This window comes from Peromyscus eremicus, chromosome 19, assembly GCF_949786415.1.
Source record: "Peromyscus eremicus chromosome 19, PerEre_H2_v1, whole genome shotgun sequence".
NCBI classification, from domain to species: Eukaryota; Metazoa; Chordata; class Mammalia; order Rodentia; family Cricetidae; genus Peromyscus; species Peromyscus eremicus.
Window position 1 is genome coordinate 27,423,057 of NC_081435.1, and position 19,029 is coordinate 27,442,085.

Here is a 19,029-nt window from a genome sequence, read left to right on the forward strand (position 1 = left end):
ACCAGACCATGCAGCTGTTAATGTTACCCTGGTGCTGGAGTAATTCCAGAGCTTTGTGGTACGAGGTAAGCATCCACCAAGGAGCAGTACCTACAAGCTGACTTAAATCTAACAGCTGACTGCCTATATAGATCTCACATTCTGCCAGAACATTACAATGTATTGCTCATCTGTTCATTCCAATTGTTTCTCATACAGGTACTTAATTTTCAGTCTTTTTTAACTTTAACACTGAAGAGATCAAGCCAGGCAGTGGTGGCACACGCCTTTAATCCCAGTGCTTGGGAGGCAGAGGCAGGTGGATCTCTGGGTTCAAGGCCAGCCTGGTCTACAGAGTGAGTTTCAGGACAGCTAGGGCTAAAGAGAGAAACTCTGTCTCAAAAATACAAAAATACAACCCACCAACCGGATTGAAGAGATCAGCAGACAATTGCTGTGCTTGTGATACTAGAGTATGAAGCTCTATGTTTTGTTTATTCCTCATTAGTTTATTTAGCAGTGTGTCTTAGTCACTGTTCAATTGCTGTAAAGGGACATAACCAAGGCAACTCTTACAAAAGAAAGCGTTTAACTGGGGCTTGCTTAGTTTCAGAGGTTAGTCTATTATCATTATGGAGGGAGTGTGCTGGCACACAGCCAGGCACGGGCCAGTAGCTGAGAGCTATACCCTGATCTGCAGGCAGGCAGGCAGGCAGGCAGAGAATCTGGGCATGGCGTGGGCTTTTGAAACCTCAAAGCCCACTTCTAGTGACTAACATCCTCCAACAAGCCCACACCTCCTAAACCTTCTAATCCTTTCAAGTAGTGCCACTCCCTGGTGACTAAGCATTAGAATACACGAGCCTATGGCAGCCATTCTTTTTCAAACCACCCTAGGGTGCCATGTTCACTGCTTCCTAGGTGCTTTTCCTGCTCATTAGTTTACCAGTTCTGTGCTGACCTGCCAAGCCAGTCTTCCCCAGGTTTCCTGATGAACCCTGACTTCATTTACTCTCCTGGAAGAGATTAGGGTTCAGTGACAGCTCTTACACTTCCCAAAATACTAAACTCATGTTGCTTTTTCAGTTTTGTCCATCCTCAGACTACAGTAAACACCCCCTCCCTGCGAAAGCTTCCCATTGTCCTAGCACCGCTGTTATTCATTCAGTTTCTGCAAATGTAGGCACTGAGAGTAGAGTGGGTCCTGTGTGCGGCATCTAGACAGCACCCATCCTCAGCCCCAGGACCAAGAAAAAAAAAACAGGCTGCAGACTGCAGGCTGTGACCCACACGCTCTTCTTCCCTTTCAACACCATGCTTATAGGGGTTGCCCGAATACATTTTCAGAAGTTATCCTTCTGCACTCTGGGGAAGCTTTGAGTAAGAATGGCCACCTTAGGCTCATGTATTTGAATGTTGTGGTTCCCAGTTGGTGGACTGTTTAGGAAGGATTAGGAGGCGTGGCCTTGTTGGAGGTGTGTCACTGGGGCTGGACTTTGAGGTTTCAAAAGCCCACACCAGGCCTAGTCTCTCTCCTTGTTGGCCTCCCTCTTACAGATAAGGTGTAAGCTCTCAGCTACTGCTCCAGCATCGTGCCTGCCTGCTGCCACACTCCATCACGATGATGATGAACTAACCCTCTGAAACTGTAAGCAAGTCCCCAATTAAATGCTCTTTCTTTTATAAGTTGCCTTGGTCATGGTGTCTTTTTACAGCAATGGAACAGTAACTCAGGAGAATGTCAAAATTCACAAATGACATAATTTATTGGAAAATATTAGATTTAATAGAAAATATCACATTGTAAACAAATCTATTGATCCATTAGCTTAACAAAAAATAACAGCACAATCACATATAAAAACTAAACAAAATGCTGGTACTAAACACAGTACTCCTAGAGGGGCCTGGGCCAGGATCTCAAAAACCTCTTCTGGGAACAGGCAACCGTTGCTTCAGACAGGCACAAAGACAGAGAAGGAGGCAGCGGCAACTCCACAGAGGCTGGAGAATATAAACACAGGCTGAGCAGAGAAGCCTGGGAAGGGGGCTTGAAGGACAAGTGGGCGAAGGGTTTTATCTCTGATGCTCTGAGATCATCGGGGATACCTCGAAAACCTGAGAGGTGGGAATGACAGGGTGATTTAGAGGAGACAGTACTAGCGTGTGTATCATCTTGTTACTCAGCTCTGAGGAAGCAGGAGAGCACAGGACACGTATGTGCAGGTGCCAGCTCTCCATCTTGGGTAAATAACACTGAAATCACGACCGTGTTTACCACCCAAGTGGACCTCCTTACTAGGGAGTGTGTAAGAATCCTTTGAGAAAAACACAGCTCTGGTGGGGAAAGGGCTTCTACCTTTCTCCTGTTGAAATCTTGAGAGAGAACAAGACATGGCTGGACTTTGGAAGCTTTGAGTTTATCCGTGAAAGCCACTTTAGCGCCCTCCATGCCCAAACCTACCCAGAAAGTCTGTTTACAGAAAGCTACCTGTTGACAGCAGGAAAAGAGGTCCAGGGAAGGGGAGCAAGGGCTAGGCTTCTCCCTGAGGTACTTGGTTCCTACAGGAAGGGGTGCTTCCTTGTGCTTAATTCTGGAAGTTGTGTTCTTTCGAACAAAGATTCTCAATGGGCTGGCCTGCAGAAGAGGGGGGTCTCAGGACCCCAGAAGGGTTGTGTCCAAAGTGCACACGCCCTAATAAAGCCCTGCCCACTCAAGAGCAAGCGCACACACAGACAGGATTTCTTGATGGAGTGTGTTGGCCATGTGTGTAGGGCCAGAAGGAGAGCTCAGAGTCCTCACTTGGGTATAATGACAGCCAGTGATGGAGATCTCTATTGTTACAAAAAAATCATAAAAGGGGCAGAACCTTGGGGACATAGCCCGGTTAGTCGAGCACTTGTCTGGCATGTGTAAGGGCCTGGGTTCAAACCCCAGTACTGCAAAAGAAGGGTGAAAGTTATACGTTTTAAAAACTTAGACTTCTCTGGACAATGAGACATGTCTGCTCCTGACAGCACCAATTGCTTCAAAGAGGATGATGGGCATTGAAGAAACTCCACATGGAGTTTGCTTTTTTTATGGCCAAGAAACCGCTCCTGCCTGGACTGCTTGATAATATGTTGTATAAACTGGACATACAGGGCGCATAGGCAAATGATCACTGAATTTTGCCAAAACAAGGTGAAATGGTCCTTCAGGTTTCTGCTCCACAGAGACTGCTGGACATTCTACAGGACACAGGGAAAAGTGACTGGGAGACTCTAGGCCCAGAGGCAGGGCAGGATAAGGTGAGGCAGGGCAGGATAAGGTGAGGCAGGGCAGGATAAGGTGAGGCAGGGCAGGATAAGGTGAGGCAGGGCAGGATAAGGTGAGGCAGTACATTCAAACTGAAGCCGAGAGAAGAAGGGTGGAGTCTAGGAGATGCCAGCATGCCAACGAAGGGGGAACAAGATGCCAGCAGACCGGTAACTCCATGGCCACGTGGCAACATAGAGATTAACAGAAATGGGTTGAATTAAGTTATAAGAGCTAGCTAGCAAGAAGCCTGACCTGTAGGCCATGTAATTCGCAATTAATATTAAGCCTCTGAACAATTATTTTATAAGTGGCTGCAGGACTGTGGGGCCAGGCGGGACCAGAGAAACTTAGGCTACCATGTTCCCCATAGCTAAACTCCCAGCCAGTATGGGCCTAGCCAAGGATCTGCAGCAACCATACAGACTGAAACAAGTTAATTCTACTCTCTTACAATTTCCAGAAAGACCTGCTTGTCTCCCACAGATGTACTCAGTGACTTGGCACAAGCTAGTCGCTGTATGGCTTCTTAGCAGCCTGGCTTTTCTGAATTTCCTTCTCCTTGATACTGTACAGGGGGTCCACCAACTTGTTATGAACAAGCATTAAACCTGTAACAAATTTAAAGCAAACAGTAGTCAGTGTAGGCAGAGGCAAAAGTTCCACAACTGTCCAGAGGAACACAGGGGGCTTCAAGTGGCCCCCAGCAGAACTGACCTCTGTGATCTCCAAACACTAAACACAGCTGATTCTGGGGAGAGACAGAGTTTACAAGCGTGCTAGCCCTACCACTGTGGCAGGGGCTGTTTAAAGATAAATCTTTTTTTTTTTTTAATTTCTTTATTATGTATACAGTGTTCTGCCTGTATGTATGTCTGCACACCAGACGAGGACACCAGATCTCATTACAGATGGTTGTGAGCCACCATGTGGGTGCTGGGAATTGAACTCAGGACCTCTGGAAAGGCAGCTAGTGCTCTTAATCTCTGAGCCATCTCTCCAGCCCCCAAGATAAATCTTTTTAGCAAAGGGCAAGTTCTAGCTTAGCTACTTAATGAATGAGGGTTGTCACATAAATTTGCTCATAACTAGAGTTTTACAATTACTGGGTAGGAGCTCTAGAAAAGCTACACTCTCAATCACCTCGCAGGCATCCTCGAAACACAGGAAACAAAGATCCCAGAGAGCTGGTTTAGTGCCCCAGCTACAGGAGGAAGGCCTGTACGCTGCTTGACAGAGAAAACTGGAGGCTCCATGACTTGCAAGGTTCCCACAGCCCTACGGTCTATAACTACATCTCCTGTCTCCTCAGTCATGCTCTCCGGAGACAGACCCTTCCCGTCATGGACAGAAAAAGGAATGACCATATCGTGGAACTACAGGGTCGGATTATTACTGAGATTGTAGGTGGCGGGCCAGCAAGATGGCTTAGTGGGTAAAGGTGCTTGCAGCACAAACCTTGCCACCTAAATTCGATTCCCAGAACCCACACAAGGTTGGATGGAAAGAATCAACTCCAAAACTACCCTCTGATCTTCACATATATACCACGACATGCACACACTCACTCTCTCACTCACTCTCTCTCTCTCTCTCTCTCTCTCTCTCTCTCTCTCTCTCTCTCTCTCCTCTCTCTCTCTCTCTCTCTCTCTCTCTCTCTCTCTCTCCTCTCTCCTCTCTCCCTCTCCCTCTCTCTCTCTCTCTCTCTCACACACACACACACACACACACACACACACACACACACTCGGAAAAAAAAAACAAAAAAAACCCATAGGTGCTGATTAAAATGTCCAGAACAAGTTGGGTATCACAATAATGTCTCTAATTCCAGTACTCAGGAGGCTGAGGCAGAATTACGTGGAGGCTATAAAGTGAAACCCTGTCTGAAAACAAAAAATAAAACAGGTGCTGGGTGTGGTGGTGCATTCCTTTAATCCCATCGCTCAGGAAGCAGGAGCAGGCAGATCTCTGTGAGTTCAAGGCCAGCCTGGTCTACAAAGCTAGTTCTAGGTCAGCCAGAGCTACACAGTGAGACCCTGACTCAAATCAATAAAGCAAAGCAAAGAAAACCCAGCATGAAAGCCAAATCCACACCTCTCTCCCTCCCACGCAGCCTGCCTGGGGCTTTCTCCACTGCCTAGGCCTCACCTTTGAAATACTTAACCGTCTTCACTTTCAGCTCCAAGGTGGCATCCTCATCACACACAAACACGGTTCGGGGATGCTGCTGGAAGGCAGACACGGTCCACATATGGTTCACGCCCTCCTCAATGGCCTTGTACAGAGCAAAAGCCTTGTGAGCACCTGTGATGAGGATCATCACCTGGGGATGAGAAAACAGGCCAGTGATGGAGACATGGCAGCTTGGGAAGCCATGGTGGGGGTCATCTGTGGGCCCCTGAGGTCGACTCTCACAAAGATTGCCCCTGTAGCTCTTCTCTTTCCACTCCAGAGCATTGAACATGCTAGTGTGACTCAGTGTGCTGTTTTCTGTTTACAGAAAGCAAAGACGTGGCCGCACTCCATAGCTAAGACACCAAAACACACACGCAGAAAGGTGACCCTAAAGAACTCAGCTCTACAGACTCCCCATTCATCTGAGTCTCCACTCCCACCATGGAGTGGCCAACAGGATCACTGCTCCTTTCCTTTTTCGAAAAAAATTAAGACAGGGTTTCAGTACATGTAGTTCTGGCTAGCCTAGAACTCGCTCTGTAGATCAAGCGGGCCTTGAACTCAAGAGATCTGTCTGCCCCTGCCTCCCCGTTGCTGGGATTAAAGGCGTGCACTACTACTGCTCCTCTCTTAAAGAGCTGAACAGAGGCACAGGGAGGCAACCTTGGTTCTAAAAGCCCTAACATCCCGCCCTTGGTCCATTTTCCAGATCAGAGCCTCTTCTCTGGTGTGCCCGGCCTCCAAACCCTTGTGCTTCCAAGAGGCAAACAGGACCCTGAGAGACTGATTCAGGCCACCCAGTGGGAATCCAGGTACCATAATTCACTAAGTTTACTTTTCCACTGACTCAGATGCTTACTCACAGACTTGACCCAAGAAACCAAAAAGGAACTATCTATAGCCATTTCCCACTGATTGTAGAAAATGCTTCTACAATTCAAACCCATGGGCCAGTAAATGGCTTAGCAAGTACAGGTGCCTGCAGCCAAGCCTGATGACCTGACGTCTATCCCTGGGTCCCACATGGTGGAAGGAGAGAACGGACTCATAAAAGTTGTCTTACACACTCCAGAGTGTTGTGACGTGCAATTACATACACACATATATGGACACATACAGACACTCACAATAAGCAATATGATTTTGAGGTGGTGGTGGCGCACGCCTTTAATCCCAGCACTTGGGAGGCAGAGGCAGGCTGATCTCTGTGAGTTCAAGGCCAGCCTGGTCTACAGAGTGAGTTATAGGACAGCCAGAGCTACACAAAGAAATCCTTTCTTTAAAAAAAAAAAAAGAAGAAGAAGAAAAAAGGAGAAATATGATTTTGAAAAAAGAGATAAAGTATAATTCAGACACAGTAAGGAAATTGAAACCACAAAAATAAAATTAAATTAAAATATCTGACTTTTTTTTTTTTTTTGGAGCTGAGGATCAAACCCAGGGCCTTGTGCTTGCTAGGCAAGCGCTCTACCACTGAGCTAAATCTACAACCCCAATATCTGACTTTCTAAGAAAAAAACTCACTAAGTTCAGCCCAAAACATTCTAATCACATTTAACTGTATTTGTTGCCCTCAAGCACAGGGCTATAGACACAGCATCCTTGGGTTGCAGGAGCAGAGTCCTTTCAAACCGTGATCAACCTCAGGGACCCAAAGTGTCTGCTCAGATGACTGCCCTCACCCCAGGAATGACTTCAGTCACCTCCAAAGGCAGAAGAGAAGCAGTGTCAAGACCAGCTGGGATTTTAGCTTTATTTATGAAGAGTTCAGTTAATAAGATGTATACCTGCCGGGCGGTGGTGGCGCACGCCTTTAATCCCAGCACTCGGGAGGCAGAGCCAGGCGGATCTCTGTGAGTTCAAGGCCAGCCTGGGCTACAGAGTGAGTCCCAGGAAAGGCGCAAAGCTACACAGAGAAACCCTGTCTCGAAAAAGCAAAAAAAAAAAAAAAAAAAAAAAAAAAAAAGAATGTATACTTGGTGCCTTTATAGCTTAAACTAACAATAAAATAACCCCTCTCCCCAACCTTAGCAAAGGCTAGCCCACAGACCTTCGATCCCTTACCTCTCTAGCATTCATCACAGTGCCTACACCCACCGTCAGGGCCATGGTGGGCACCTTGGCAAGATCACCGTCAAAGAATCTAGCATTGGCCAGGATGGTGTCCATGGCCAGAGTCTTCACACGGGTCCTGGACACCAGACTGGAGCCTGGCTCATTGAAAGCAATGTGTCCGTCGGGGCCAATGCCTGTGGAGATGGCAGAACAGCCCCATGAGTCCCAGGGACCAAAAACTTCAAAAACAATAGTCTCTCCTATTCTGAAAAAATAATCTTTGAAATCTACTTGTCTTCTCTCATTTGTACCCTAAGTCAGGTCTACTGTGGGATGTTCTGTATGTTAAATGTGTTGCTCTGATTGGTTAATAAATAAAACACTGATTGGCCAGTAGCCAGGCAGGCAGTATAAGTGGGACAAGGAGAGAGGAGAATTCTGGGAAGTGGAAGGCTGAGTCAGGAGAGACGCGGCCAGCTGCTGCCATGACAAGCAACATGTAAAAGATACTAGTAAGCCACAAGCCATGTGGCAACTTATAGATTAATAGAAATGGGTTGATTTAAGATATAAAAACTAGATAACAAGAAGCCTGCCACGGCCATACAGTTTGTAAGCAATATAAGTCTCTGTGTGTTTACTCGGTTGGGTCTGAGCAGCTGTGGGACTGGCGGGTGAGAGATTTGTCCTGACCATGGGCCAGGCAGAACTGGAAAACTCTAGCTACAGTCTATCTCAATCATGTGACCTCCCTTCCTGCTTCCTCTAACTGAAGCACACACAGACTTTGGTAACTTGCTTCCACCCTCAGATAGCTCAGTGTGTAAGAAACAGCTTCCCTCCCACTCCAGACTGTGGGGAAGTGCAACTTCTCCCTCCCTTTTACCCAGAGCTGGAATCCAGCAAGGCAAACTCGGCCTGGATGGCTGATTTGTAAGTGCTTAGGACATGCAAACTCTGCTGTGGGATGGTCTGTATGTCAAATGTGTTGCTCTGATTGGTCAATAAATAAATCACTGATTGGCCAGTGGCTAGGCAGGAAGTATAGGTGGGACAAGGAGGAGAATAAAGCTGGGAAGTGGAAGGCTGAGTCAGAGAAACACTGCCAGCCGCCATGATGAGAAACAGCATATGAAGATGCCGGTAAGCCACGAGCCATGTGGCAAGGTATAGATTAATGGAAATGGATTAATTTAAGCTGTAAGAACAGTTAGCAAGAAGCCTGCCACGGCCATACAGTTTGTAAGCAATATAAGTCTCTGTGTTTACTTGGTTGGGTCTGAGGCTGTGGGCCAGGCAGGAAAACTTTAGCTACAAAACTCCTGCCCTCCTCTCTACTATTTCTTTATTTTCTTCTCTCTCTCTCTCTAACTAAAGACAGAGTCTCTCTTAAGTAGCCATGCTCACCTCCAACAAAGAGTTCGATCCCGCCTGCAGCCTGGATCTTGTCCTCAAAGGCGTCACACTCAGCCTGCAGGTCAGCCGCATTCCCATCCAGAATGTGGGTGTTTTCAGGGTGGATGTCAATGTGCTTGAAGAAATTATTCCACATGAAGGAGTGATAGCTCTCTGGGTGCTCTCGAGGAAGACCTGTGGGCCCCAGGGACACTCAGGACAATGCTAGGTGATCACACTGGCTGCAAGGTCCCTTGGGAGACTGCCCATCTGACCCCTGACCATGTAGGACAGGCTGAGCTGGTGTGTAATCAACCATGGCCATTATCTGTGACTACAGGCTGGGCTGGGCTGTAGCTACATATCGGTGGTGGTGATGGTGTTTGGGAGGCTGGGAACTGGGAAATCTCATTCTGATCCCCACTGTAGCTCAGTAGTAGAGCATTTGCCTGGCATGTGTGAGACCCTCAGTCTGATCTTTCCCATCAGCTTGGGGTTGGGGGGGCACACACTTGGAGTCTAGGAACACTGTGCAGCTAGGGTAACTTGCCCACCTGGGTGGTGGGACTGAGTCCGTGGGGAATGGAAGCAACTGCATCCTTTACCCTGGGCCTCCTATGCCACCCCTCATTCCGTTATCCCCCACTACACCTGAACTCCAACTTAAACACGACGTGGATGGAGAGAATATCAGAGCTGCTCAAAACTGAAGGATGGTTAAAAATAACTTAAATGTGAAGACTATTTAAAGCCAGGCCTTCCTTTAATACCAGCACTCAGGAGGCAGAGGCAGGTGGAGGATCTCCAGGAGTTCAAGGCTGGCCTGATCTACACAGTAAGTTCCAAGCCAGCCAAGGCTGTATAGTGAGACTCTGTCTCCAAACACTTGAAACCTCTGAAATCAGAGACTGAGAAAGTTCATCAGTGGCTGAGCACTTGCCATGCACACCCCAGGTGTAGGGTTCAATCTTCAGCTACGCCAAAATCAAAGGAAAATTTGTCTCAGAACATATTTAAAAGCAGGGACGGCAGAGAGGTGGTGGCACGTGCCTTTAATCCTAGCACTGAGGAGGCAGAGGCAGGCGGGTCTTTCAGTTCGAGGCCAGCCTGGGATACAGAATGGGTTCCAGGACAACTAGGCCACTTAGTGAGAGCCTGTCTAAAAAATAAAAAACAAACAAACAAACAAAAAAGTACAAATGGCAAGATGGCTCAGCGGGTAAAGGTACTTGCCACCAAGTCCTTCAGGACCCACATGGTGCAAGGACATAACAGACTCTAGCAAGTAATTCTCTGATCCACACGCACGCACGCACGCACGCACGCACGCACACTCTCTCTAAACAGATGTAATTTTCAAAATACATTTAGTCTTTAAAATGAAAGAAATTAGCTGGGTGGTGGTGGCGCATGCCTTTAATCCCAGCACTGGGGAGGCAGAGGCAGGCAGATCTCTGTGAGTTCAAGGCCAGCCTGGGCTACAGAGTAAGTTCTAGGAAAGGTGCAAAGGTACACAGAGAAACCCTGTTTAAAAAAAAAAAAAACACACAAATAAATAAAATGAAAGAAACTGCTGTGCACAGCAGTACACACTTGTAACCCTAGCACTCAAGGGGGAAAGCGGGAAGATCACAAGTTCCAGGCTAACTTGGGCTACACAACAAGATCCTACTTCAGAAAACCAAAAGGAAAAACAAAATTCTGGTACAAACCATAAACGGGTGAATGCTATGTGAAGAAGCCAGGCACAAACAGCCAAAGGCATTCATGACCTGACTCCCCTGAGTGCCTGGAGAAGCCAGGTTCTGGAGAACTGGGGAACAGTTAGACAGGAAGTCTCAGCTCTGCAGGGTGCGAGTTGTCTCACGGTGGTGTGAATGCACTCGAGACTTCTGAACTGCACATTCCAAAGTGCTCAAGAAAAAGCTGTCTGCGGGGTTGGGGTGTGAATATGAGTGCAGTGCCCATGGAGTCCAGAAGAAAGTGTTGGGTCCTTTGGAGTGGGAACTACAGGTTGTAAGCCACCTAGGTGGGTGCTGGGAACTGAACTTGGGCTGTCTGCAAGAGCAGTGTGTGTTCTTTTTCTGGCAGGGAGGGGATAGAGACAGGGTCTCTCTGTGTCATCCTGGCTATCCTGGAACTTGCTATGTAGACCAGGCCGGCCTTGAACTCACTGAGATCCGCCTACTTCCGCCTTCCTAGTGCTGGGATTAAAACTGGTGTGTGTTCCTAACCACTGAGCCATCTCTCCAGCCTTGATTTTGTGCTTGTCAACCAGAAATGTCCGTTTCCCAGGCTGCCCTCAGTCCCTTGGACTAAAGCAACCCCCTGCCTTATCCACTATTTCCCTAACCCCAGCAGTTTTGAAGATGGTAAGTGTTTATTTTACCAGGCTTCTGTCTGTCTGTCTGTCTGTTTGTTAACATTTAAAATGAAACCACTGGTGACAGGAGGAGACGACAGAAGACCAGAGGCACAAGTCTCAGCCTCCACCAAGGGTGCCTGACAAAAAGAGGAGCTGAAGGAGTCACATGAGAAAACAGTCCAGACACAGAACTGGATCCCAGGATCTCATCTGCAGGTGTTCCAAAGAGAGATGCTATGGAGTTGGGGACCAAGCAGAGGGGGAAAACACCTTCATATTTAGCAAATATTTACTAAATGTCTGCAATGCACAGTAAGCCCCTGCACTGATCATGGCCTCTTTAACACAACTACTAAGGTAAGCCCTATTTTACAGCTGGGTAAAGCAAGGCTGCAAGAGACAATCACCACTAACTAAACTGTTCCTCTCCAAGGCTGAGCCTGTGAGAGAAGGAGCATGATTCCCCTAGAATCAGGAAGAATGTGAAAGACACTCACCCACATACTCGTCCATGTTGAAGGTTTTCACATATTTAAAGGAAAGATCCCCATTCTTATAGTATTCAATCAGCTTCTGGTAGCAGCCAAGTGGTGTGCTCCCTGCGAGAAGCAATTAGCAATGTCACCATAACCATGAAGAAGAATGTCACATCTATAGTCACATCTATAGTCCCATCTAAGCCGGGCGGCGGTGGTGGTGGTGGTGGTGGTGGTGGTGGTGGTGGTGGTGGTGCACACCTTTAATCCCAGCACTTGGGAGGCAGAGCCAGGTGGATCTTTGTGAGTTTGAGGCCAGCCTGGTCTACAGAGCGAGTTCCAGGACAGCCAGAACTGTTTCACAGAGAAACCGTGTCTGGAAAAAAACCAAAAAAAAAAAAAAAAAAAGCCCCATCCATGCTGCAGCCCCACCTACCATCCGTCTACTCCATGTCTAATGCCCATTAGACTGTTATGCTCTAGGGAACAGGTCTGTGAGAGTCTCCCGGGACCATCCACACAGCTACAGAAGTCACCAGTTAGTATCTGAGTGATTATCAGACTACTTGATGACTGATGTAATGTTCTAGGAGCATCAACTATGTGCAAGTCACAGGGCTGCAGACGGGAAGACAGAGGTAACCACCCTAGAAGAGGCCACTGTGTAGAGATGGGGACACAGCAGAGATGTAAGCTGTGATAGGGTCACCCTGTGCTTCAGAGTCCAGAGCTGAGTCTCATGAGCAGGTAAGCAAACCAAAGACAGGAGGGCCATAAAAGAGTCAAAGACTGAGGAGCCTGACTGAGGGCCTGGCTCAGTGATGGGCTCCATCGCCAGCTTCCCTGCAGACAAAAGAGCAAAAGATACAAGAACCCTGAATGGATACTGGCATAATTTCAAACTAACCTTCCAAGGTGGGGGTGTGGTCAAGGGGGAGCAGTGAAGGCCCAGGATTAGTCCCTAGCCAGGGCTACAGACAAGGAGAAGGAAATAAAAACTAAGCACCCGTGCAAAATTAATGTAGACTACCAGGGAAAGGTTCTGAACACAGGCTGTGTGTTAGAGGATACTGCAGGACCTAAGCAGACTTGTCCTTCGGTCTGCAGTGCTGGAGGGGGTTCTAACCCAATGTCCTCACTGCTGGAGGGAAGGGTTGCAGGGTTGGGGGTAAAGTGTCACGATGTCTGGAGCTGCTCTCATGTGGCTCCAACAACAAATTACAAGGGCAGACAGAGACCAGAACCAGAGGAAAAAGCAAAGGTGCCAAGACATGAATGGGTGAATCTAGGCAAACGGCACCATCCTGATTCTTTGAATGTTTGAAAAGCTTTCAAAATAAAAAGATATGGAAGGGAAAAACCCAACCTCATCCACTGAGATCATCACTCCCCTTTCCAAAACCCAACAATGTCTTTTTTTTTTTTTTTTTTTTTTAAATTTTCCAGAGCTGAGGACCGAACCCAGGGCCTTGTGCTTGCTAGGCAAGCGCTCTACCACTGAGCTAAATCCCCCAACCCCCCCAACAATGTCTTCTTTCTGCCTCCTAATAACTAACCTCACAAAGGCTGCTCAAGCCTGCCCTGGGCTTCACCTCAGGGCCTTTGTACCCTCTGTCCTCTCTATAGGCCATGCTCTTCCTTCAAGTAACTTCACGGCTAACTTGCTTCTTCAGCCTTTCCCTCAAGGCTGCTTTCTCAGAGACCGTCTCTGCCCACACATCTGACACAACTCCCCACTAAGCACACTCCCCGGCCTTTCTTCTCTATCACTTTCCTCTTCTCCTGTTGCCTTCTAAAACACTCTCCAGTGTGCTAATTAACTTGTTTACACCCCCTTTCTCCACTATAATTTAAGCTTTAAGAAGTAGGAATTTATATTCTTTCTTTTTTTTTTTTTTTTTAAATGTTGTTGTTATATCCCTAGAACCTTCACTGCTTGGCTTACAGCAGGCATTCAAAAACTTACTGAGTGGGGCTGGAGAAGTGACTCAGCAGCTAAAAAGATTTACCTGCCAGGTGTGGTGGCGCACACCTTTAATCCCAGCACTGGGGAGAGAGGCAGGTGGATCTCTGAGTTTGAGCCCAGCCTGGTCTACACAGCCAGCTCCAAGCCAACTAAGGCTATCTAGTGAGACCCTGTCTCAAAAAACAAACAAACAAAAAACCAAAAAGATTCCCTTTTAACTATGTGTATGTGTGAGAATATGCATGTGAGTGCAGGTACTTACAGACTCCTGAAGAGGACCTTGAATCTCCTGGAGCTGGAGTTACAGATGGCTGTGAGCTAATCTACTAATCTGGGTGCTGGGAACTGAACTCAGGTCGTCTGAAAGAACAGTAGTGCTCTTAACTGCTGAGCCATCTCTCCAGTCCTAAGAATGGCCTTAAACTTTTAATATAGTTTTTATTTTATTTATTTATTTATTTTTTAGGTTTTTCGAGATAGGGTTTCTCTGTGTAGCTTTGTGCCTTTCCTGGATCTCGTTCTGTAGACCAGGCTGGCCTCGAACTCACAGAGATCCCCCTGCCTCTGCCTCCCGAGTGCTGGAATTAAAGGCATGCGCCACCACCGCCCGACCTTAATATCGTTTTTTAAAAAATCAGGGCTGGAGAGATGGCTCAGAGGTCAAGCACAGTGGCTGCTCTTCCAGAGGTCCTGAGTTCAATTCCCAGCAACCACATGGTGGCTCACAACCATCTGTAATGAAATCCAGTGCCCTCTTCTCGCCTGTAGGAACACATGCAGGCAGAATACTGCATACATAATAAATAAATCTTTTAAAAAAAATCAAAAGAATATTTCATGACATATGAAAATTATGTAAGTTCCAACTTCGGCATCTACAAATAAAGTTTTATTGATATAGCCACACATTCACATACATGTTGTCTGTGGCTGTTTTCCTACCTACAGTAGCAGAATGAGGAACTATAATATTGAAGCCTAAATATATGTACTGTTAGGTATTTACTGCGAAAGTTTGAAGGCCTCTCTCTTTCTAGTGGATAGGTCAGACAAAACCACGGAAGACCAATGGAAGAAATATTTTGGAGACTTTTTTGAAACACTGGACCAAAATATCTTCCTGTAAAGGTAACATCTGACTTTTTTTTTTTTTCAGAAGACACTGGGTTTTATAATCACTTAAGCTTTATGGAAAATTATTTGACTAACTTCTCAATTCTCCCATGACCAGCACTCAGTTAGTATCCCCTACATGCAGAGAACAGAAATTAATCTCATAAAACCAACACCTGAGGGAACCAGGGTTGAGTTAGGATTTAACTCCTGCTGAAGAACCAGCCTGCCTCCATCCTAGGCTTAAAAGCCACCTTATAGTAAAGACGAACCAGTTTCATTCCTGTTTATGATTAAACCTGTTTCTCAAGGACTGGGCTATGACCCATCTGTACCCTTAACTACAAATGGTTCTATACTGCCTGTTCCAGGAATGGCCATCATGTCTTTGCTTCAAAAAGTTATTTATAACCATCTCGAACCTTACCTTTGTTTCAAAAGGTTATATGACGCCCTATGACTACCTTGTTATGACCACCTGTTGTGATTACCGTGTTTTGAACATCTGTTATATTTCACTCCCACAACCTCGCCTATTTCCTCCTATTTGGAAACCCCCTACCCCTGAGCTCTATAAAAGCCTTGTCTTCCTCACATCCAATGCTGCCCTCTTAAATCTCAACTTGGGGAAAGACAGGCAGCTGTCCAGTTCCTGTTTATCTCTAAATAAAGCTTGCTTTAATTAGCCAGTCGTGGAATTGGTTTTTTCTCAGGTCTAACACTGCCTCACCAAGATTCCTTCTGTTCAGGATTTTACAGGAATAGCGGCCACCAAACCAACCCATACAGGAAGCCAGGTGCCTTTTCTCTCTCTGTGGAGGGTACCACAGCAAACAGTACTTTAGTCCATCTTTTAAAGTCTCTGGGCTAAACGAGCCCATAATCCCGACGCTTTAAAGGACTCCAACAACCTCTCTGTCGGCCCCTATGAACCCCACCCTCTCTTTTCCACAGCATACCGGTGGGGAGCCCCAAGGTGAAGTACTTGTCAGGCCCTGGATTAAACTGGATGATGCGGTTCCTAATGTACTTGGCCGCCCACTCACTGGCCTGTGAATAGTGTTCCAGGATAATGAGCTTCATCTCGTCCTGCAACATGGAGACAACAAGCTGAATTAAGGGAAGGGCAGGGGGCAGAGAAGGCTGGGGAGGGGGGGGGGGGTCAGAGTTCCTCTAGCCAGACAACAGCCGCCTTCTCCTCCCAGCTCACAGGTGAACAGGCTGGGCGGGGAGCCGCCGCCGACCACCAGGAGGCGGTACTGTGGGGTCAGTCCTTGGCTGGGGAGGACCTCCCATAGCCCCAGAATTGTCTGGGCCCGTTCCTTCCTGCGTAAATTAACGCAGTCGGTTAATGCCTCCTCGATTTCACGACAGGGCACAATGCACACAGCATAGAGTCCGCGGGCCACGGTCACCTAGCAGCAGGGCCCGTTCCGGCCCGCCTCCTCATCCTCACCCGGCCGGGTCCTCTGCCTCAGGCTCCCTTCGCTCCCAGAGGTGCCGCGGGGTCCCCTTGGGGTACTAGAGGAGGAGGCGGCGAGTGCTGGAGAGGGGTGGGGTGCTTCCAGGGTCCTTAGCTCTCCCCCAAGTATCAAGGGATACAGGTAACCCTGCGGCAGGAGGGCTAGTGGTTTGCCGTCCGTCCCCGGGGTTCAGCGTCCCCCACCCAGACTGCGCTCGGGCTGCCCCTCGGGCCCGGCCAGTGACCCGGGTCCGGGGGTCGGGGGCTCCCGCTGGATCGCTCCCACTTACACAAAACGCTTCCCGCGGCTGGGAGGAGGTTACAGCACTGGAGGCTGGGCCCGCGCGGGTCACGTGGCCGCGGGTCACGCGGTGCGCGCGCCGCCAGCTGACTCAGGGCGGCCACCTGACCTGGGGGTGGAGGCAGAGTGTGTGCGTGTGTGTGTGTGTGTGTGTGTGTGTGTGTGTGTGTGTTTGTGTGTGTGCGTGTAAGCTTAGCTATTAAGTGCAAAGCGGACGTGTGTGTGTGTGTGTGTGTGTGTGTGTGTGTGTGTGTGCAAGCTTAGCAATTAAGTGCAAAGCGGACCGTGACTCTGGCTGCTGACTGTGCCTTCCGTGGCCCCCTCGACCTGGGGTGGGGTGCACACAGAACACAGCAGCGGCCCTGGATAAGGGTGTCGCGGTGCAGGCCTTAGGAAAGACGCCTTCTATCTGACTGAGCACTGGCTGTGCTTTTAAGGGGCCTTTGACACAGCTTCATCTGCAGCTAAATCTGGTTATAAGTATGTGCTTTTTTTTTTCTTATCCACAGAATTCTGACCTTGAAAAGGAGACTTTTTAAAGATAGGGTTGTGCAGACTCGTGATTGCACAGTGGAACAGAGATACCACAGCAGTCCAAGGGCTCCCTCCATATGCTCAAGTCACAGGGACGCTGGGCCAAAGGCACACTCGGTGCTCTTTCAATAAGCTCATTTGTGATGCCTCTCAGCGGGGGACTACCGTTCCCTTGCAGGGAGTCAGGTTGCTTACTTAGGTCGAAATGCTTGGGTGTACGCTAGCAAGAGATGGAAATCAGAACAGGAGAGTAAGGAGGGCCCTTGACACTCTATGTCTACCTTATTTCCTGGCTGGCTGGCTGTGTTTAAACTTTGTAGTATTATGTATGTGTATATATGAAAAAGACAAGTCTCTGCCCCAACTATACACAACAAAATAATGATTGCTGTCAGTGTGCATCCAAACTGTTTTCTCTTCTTCCTTCTTTCTTTCCTTCCTCTTTCTTCTTCCTGTCTTCTTTCTTTTTGTTCCTTTCTTCATGTCTTCCTTCTTCCTTTTCTTTTTTCTTTTCTTTTTTTTTTTTTTTTTTTTTGGACAGGTCTCTCTACATAGCTCTGGCTATCCTGAAACTCACTATGTAGACCAGGCTGGCCTTGAACTCACAAAGACAGACTGGTCTGCCTCTGCCTCCCCAGTGCTGGGATTAAAGGCATGAGCCACCACATGGGAAACCAAAACAGGAGCCACCTCGTTATACTTAGTTATTATGTCTCCATACTTTATAACCTTGAGCCCTTGGTCCCTTAATCTTCTGCCCAGGTGCTACTATTGCACTTATCTACCCCACAGGCAGCCTTGACCCCTGAGTCCCTCACTCTTCTGTTTATTATCTCCACAGCTGTTTTCTATCAACTCTCACCCTTCCCCATAAGCGGAACCTCAAAAGCCAATGAGCGGCTACTCTCTGAGATGCTGACTTTGGAAGAGACAACCTGCTTGCCAGTTCTAAATACAGTTTGTTTTAACCAGACAGTAGTGGAATTGTTTCCTCTCCCACCCCACCCCCTGCCTCAGGTCTAACACACACCTGGCCTCAAAATTGTTTTTCTATGAATATACCTATATTGTTATTTTACATACATGGTAATAAGCTGTAGTACATCAAAAGTCAGGTATTTGTCCTAGATTATATCATTGAGTGCTGACTACACCCAGTAAGGAAAGTTTGCTATCACTCTTATAAGCGAGGACACAGAGGCTTAGTGAGAAAAATTTACTTTGCCAACGGCACAAATAGCTTCCCTAAGACTTCAAGTGGTGAACATCTGTCCGAGTCCCAAAGCCAGTGAACATCTGTCTGAGTCCCAAAGCCATAGTTTTCACTAGCCTACGCTGCATCTTATCTGCTGTGACGGCGGCGGATTTGGGGCACTTTATGACAACGAACAATCCGTCTTAATCTTCTAGTGAGTGCATATGTGTGTGTTCACAAGTGTTGAGAACAACCTCAGGTGTCATTTCTCTGCCCACCCCCGGCCCTTTTAAGATTTATTTATTTATTTATTTATTTATTTATTTATTTATTTATTTATTTATTTATTTATGTGTAAAGGTGTGCTTCCCTGTGTCTGACATTTGTGTGCAGGTACCCACGGAGGCCAGAAGAGGGCATCGAGTCCCGTGGTGCTGAGGTTGTTGTGGGAGACTGGCTCCCACATTTTATGACAGGGTACTCTTGAGGACTGAGGGATAAGAGATTTAGATAGAAGGATAGAGGGGAGAGAAACAGAAACACAGGATAGCCTCGGGAAGGCCTGGATCATTATCCACTGGCCCCTTCTGTCTCTTCTAAAGGGCTTTTTATAGGAATGCCACTGGGTGGAGCAAGACCTCCCCCTAGCTCAGCCAAGTGCAGACCCTCTCCGATCACCTGGTAACCACACACGTGATCAAGCCATCCTCTA

General features: G+C 47.6%; 1 protein-coding gene across 3 annotated transcripts; it reads right to left on the reverse strand.

The window, feature by feature from the left end:
• Positions 1–1,726: 1,726 nt before the first annotated feature.
• Gnpda1 (glucosamine-6-phosphate deaminase 1) lies at positions 1,727–16,650 on the reverse strand. Of its 3 annotated transcripts, XR_009375249.1 has the most exons (8): positions 16,282–16,535; positions 15,785–15,914; positions 11,768–11,869; positions 8,918–9,100; positions 7,520–7,704; positions 5,429–5,603; positions 3,732–3,888; positions 1,727–1,983 (listed from the first exon to the last, which is right to left on the reverse strand). XR_009375249.1 is itself a non-coding variant. In XM_059246223.1 (7 exons), the coding sequence occupies exons 2-7, from the start codon at positions 15,906–15,908 to the stop codon at positions 3,788–3,790; spliced, it is 870 nt and encodes a 289-aa protein (XP_059102206.1). In that variant the 5' UTR covers positions 15,909–15,914; positions 16,578–16,650; the 3' UTR covers positions 1,727–3,787. The 3 variants fall into 3 exon arrangements, 2 of the variants coding, with proteins under 2 accessions (XP_059102206.1, XP_059102205.1); XM_059246223.1 differs by lacking the exon at positions 16,282–16,535 and adding an exon at positions 16,578–16,650 and having other exon boundaries at positions 1,727–3,888; XM_059246222.1 differs by having other exon boundaries at positions 1,727–3,888.
• Positions 16,651–19,029: the final 2,379 nt, after the last annotated feature.

What these genes read in the sequence shown, in the direction of transcription:
- Gnpda1 (XM_059246223.1), bottom strand. Translation starts at nt 15,908, where the DNA reads ATGAAGCTCATTATCCTGGAACACTATTCACAGGCCAGTGAGTGGGCG. An exon ending in GATCGAACTCTTTGTTGGAG is followed by an intron (nt 7,705 to 8,917) that starts GTGAGCATGGCT and finishes CCATCTCCACAG; the next exon opens with GCATTGGCCCCGACGGACAC. An exon ending in CTGTGATGAATGCTAGAGAG is followed by an intron (nt 5,604 to 7,519) that starts GTAAGGGATCGA and finishes TCTCATCCCCAG; the next exon opens with GTGATGATCCTCATCACAGG.